This window comes from Seriola lalandi, unplaced genomic scaffold (assembly GCF_002814215.2).
Source record: "Seriola lalandi dorsalis isolate HSWRI2012SDOR001 ecotype SW California unplaced genomic scaffold, Sedor1 jcf7180002054939, whole genome shotgun sequence".
In the NCBI taxonomy this organism is placed as follows: Eukaryota; Metazoa; Chordata; class Actinopteri; order Carangiformes; family Carangidae; genus Seriola; species Seriola lalandi.
Genome location: NW_019525659.1, coordinates 758,975 through 761,279, shown reverse-complemented (window position 1 = coordinate 761,279; position 2,305 = coordinate 758,975). Strand labels below are relative to the sequence as shown.

The 2,305-nt window shown below is 40.0% G+C and overlaps 1 protein-coding gene across 3 annotated transcripts in view; it reads right to left on the bottom strand.

The window, feature by feature from the left end:
• Window positions 1-2,305, bottom strand: part of ptpa (protein phosphatase 2 phosphatase activator) — a 21,419-nt gene that overhangs the window by 5,216 nt on the left and 13,898 nt on the right. For all 3 annotated transcript variants that reach the window (XM_023397914.2, XM_023397915.2, XM_087171687.1), the window contains exon 9: window positions 1,023-1,130. In XM_023397914.2, the coding sequence (XP_023253682.1) occupies window positions 1,023-1,130 (108 nt within the window). The remainder of the gene's footprint in view (window positions 1-1,022; window positions 1,131-2,305) is intronic.

The window sequence follows — 2,305 nt, the reverse complement described above, 5'->3', positions numbered from 1 at the left end:
CATGCAGGCGGGGAAAGAACAGGCTTAGACATCCCCCCAACCCCACCCCTAACCGCTCTCACTCACACACACACACACACACACACACACACACACACACACACACACACACACACACACACACAATTCCATTCTCTCCTTTCTTCTCTTAACCCCTTCCTGACTCTCTCCTCTACAACTCAAAGAGCGAGTCAGAGCATTTTGCTCTCACTAGTTTAGTGCTGTTTTCTCATTAATACTTTAATGTTCTATTCAATTCAATTATATAATTTCCAGGTCACTGCTATGTTATCATTTTAATAATCATATTGATAATAGACCCTTTGTGTCAGATACCGGATAAGAAAATGCTGGACCACAAATTCAGAGGGATCTTTGTGACATGTACACTCACTTGCCAATTTATTAGGTACACCTATATAAAACTAATGTGGTATCATAGAACAGGCCTGCACTAACTCCTCCTTCATGATTATTATCTTCAATATTTTTACTGAATCTGTTTTAGGGAGGAGTCAATTTATTTTAATGGTAATTTTGGAGGCTGTGATTTGTTGAACTGTACTGGGTGATTCTGTGAGGTGTTCCTAATACTCTGTCAGTCTTAATTCATATACATGGGGTGGGACAAAATATTAGGAACACCTCCCAGTAATGCCCGGTACAAGTTATAGTGCATCAGTGATTCCTCAGTCTGAAATCACTTGACACAACTGCTATGATCGGTGGGTTTTTCTTGTGTGCGGGACTTTAAATTCAAACAGTGCTTTGATGTAGATTTCAAAATTTGCACCATTAAGCAGTAGCAAATGAGAGCACGAACAATTTAGATTTCTTTTCTTTGTATGTGTGCAGTTCAGATTTCGTGCTTTTTCTATCTGAGCTGAAGAATCTATGATCTTCGGTTTATGGTAAACTGATACTTTAAAATATGCATGTACCAAACTATTTAATGGGCTGATTAATCAATGAAAAACTGGACTGATAGGTGAGAATGAGAGAGGGGGAAGAAGAAGGCGTACCTCGGCCTTGTACATTCTGATCAGGCCCTGGTTGACTTTGGACCAGGAAGGGACAGCGCTGATGTTCCACAGCTGGTTGGAGTGTTCAGCAAACGGACCCGTCTTCATCTACGGAACAGAGACAGAGTGATGAAGCCAAGGTGAAAGAGAAATTCCCTATCAGCAGGCATCATTTTGTGACGTGAGCCTTAAGTCACAAAATATCTCAACTTGCAAGTTTAAATGAGTTTTAACATTTTTAGTCATCTTGAAACCATCATTTAAGTGATACATCCAAAATCAGCCCCTAGCTGGCCTGGAAAAGTAGCTTTAAATAGTTTTTATTTTCTTCATTGATGAAACTTTGGCCGGCCTGAGTTTGCTCAGTTACAATGGGTTCCAATGATGACCGATTTTCATGGCAGATGAGAGTAAGGCTACATCCACACTAGCATTAAAATACAGAATTTAATGGAACAACAGCTGCTAGCAAAAACACCAAGGTCAGTAACACTTGTAATTCATTATCATGTTGTATTCACGACTGGTAGTCGAGGTGGATGAGCGACCATGGGTGTCTACTTCATGGTTTCCAAATGTCTCCATTTTTGGCCGTCCAGACTACAACACAACCCCAGAGTTTTCAAAGTAAAATGGGGTCAGCAGCGTTTCCAAAAATCTCAGTTTTCGGTGCTTGAAAACTCTGGAGCAGTGTGGACAGCAGGAGTAAAGTAGGAAAAGAGATGAAAACGTAGCCTAAGTTTGAAATTCTGGGGAGATTTGTGCAGATCTGAGACCTTAAAACTGGTATAATCAATATTTTTGTATCAATAACGATAATAAACTCACAGAGAATTGTCACATCTTAGCTCTATGAAGCTTTTATAGCATCTTTCAGCTCATTGTTTTGGTTTTGTAGTCTACAGCATGCAGAAAAGTGACTGATTGCATTTTTACACTAATTACAATACATTACTTACAGTACTATAATAAAGACCATGCAGAACAAAAGGCTGATTGTTGCTCCTGCAGTCACCTGAGTAACGATAATACATTCTAACATACAGACAGACACCTCACAGTAAACCAATGCAGAAAAACAATATGCAGACAAGTACTGTAACAAGTTTGACTGACAAAAACAAATGTATGGATTTATAAATGTATGAATGAAGTGAGGACTTCAGACTGTTTTCCCACCATTTTCTCCCAAGAGGCTGAGGAACCCAAACCCAGACCCTGGGGCATCAATCTAACAACCTCTCCTTTTTCCATCCCCCCATCCCCCCCCCATCCCCTAAGCC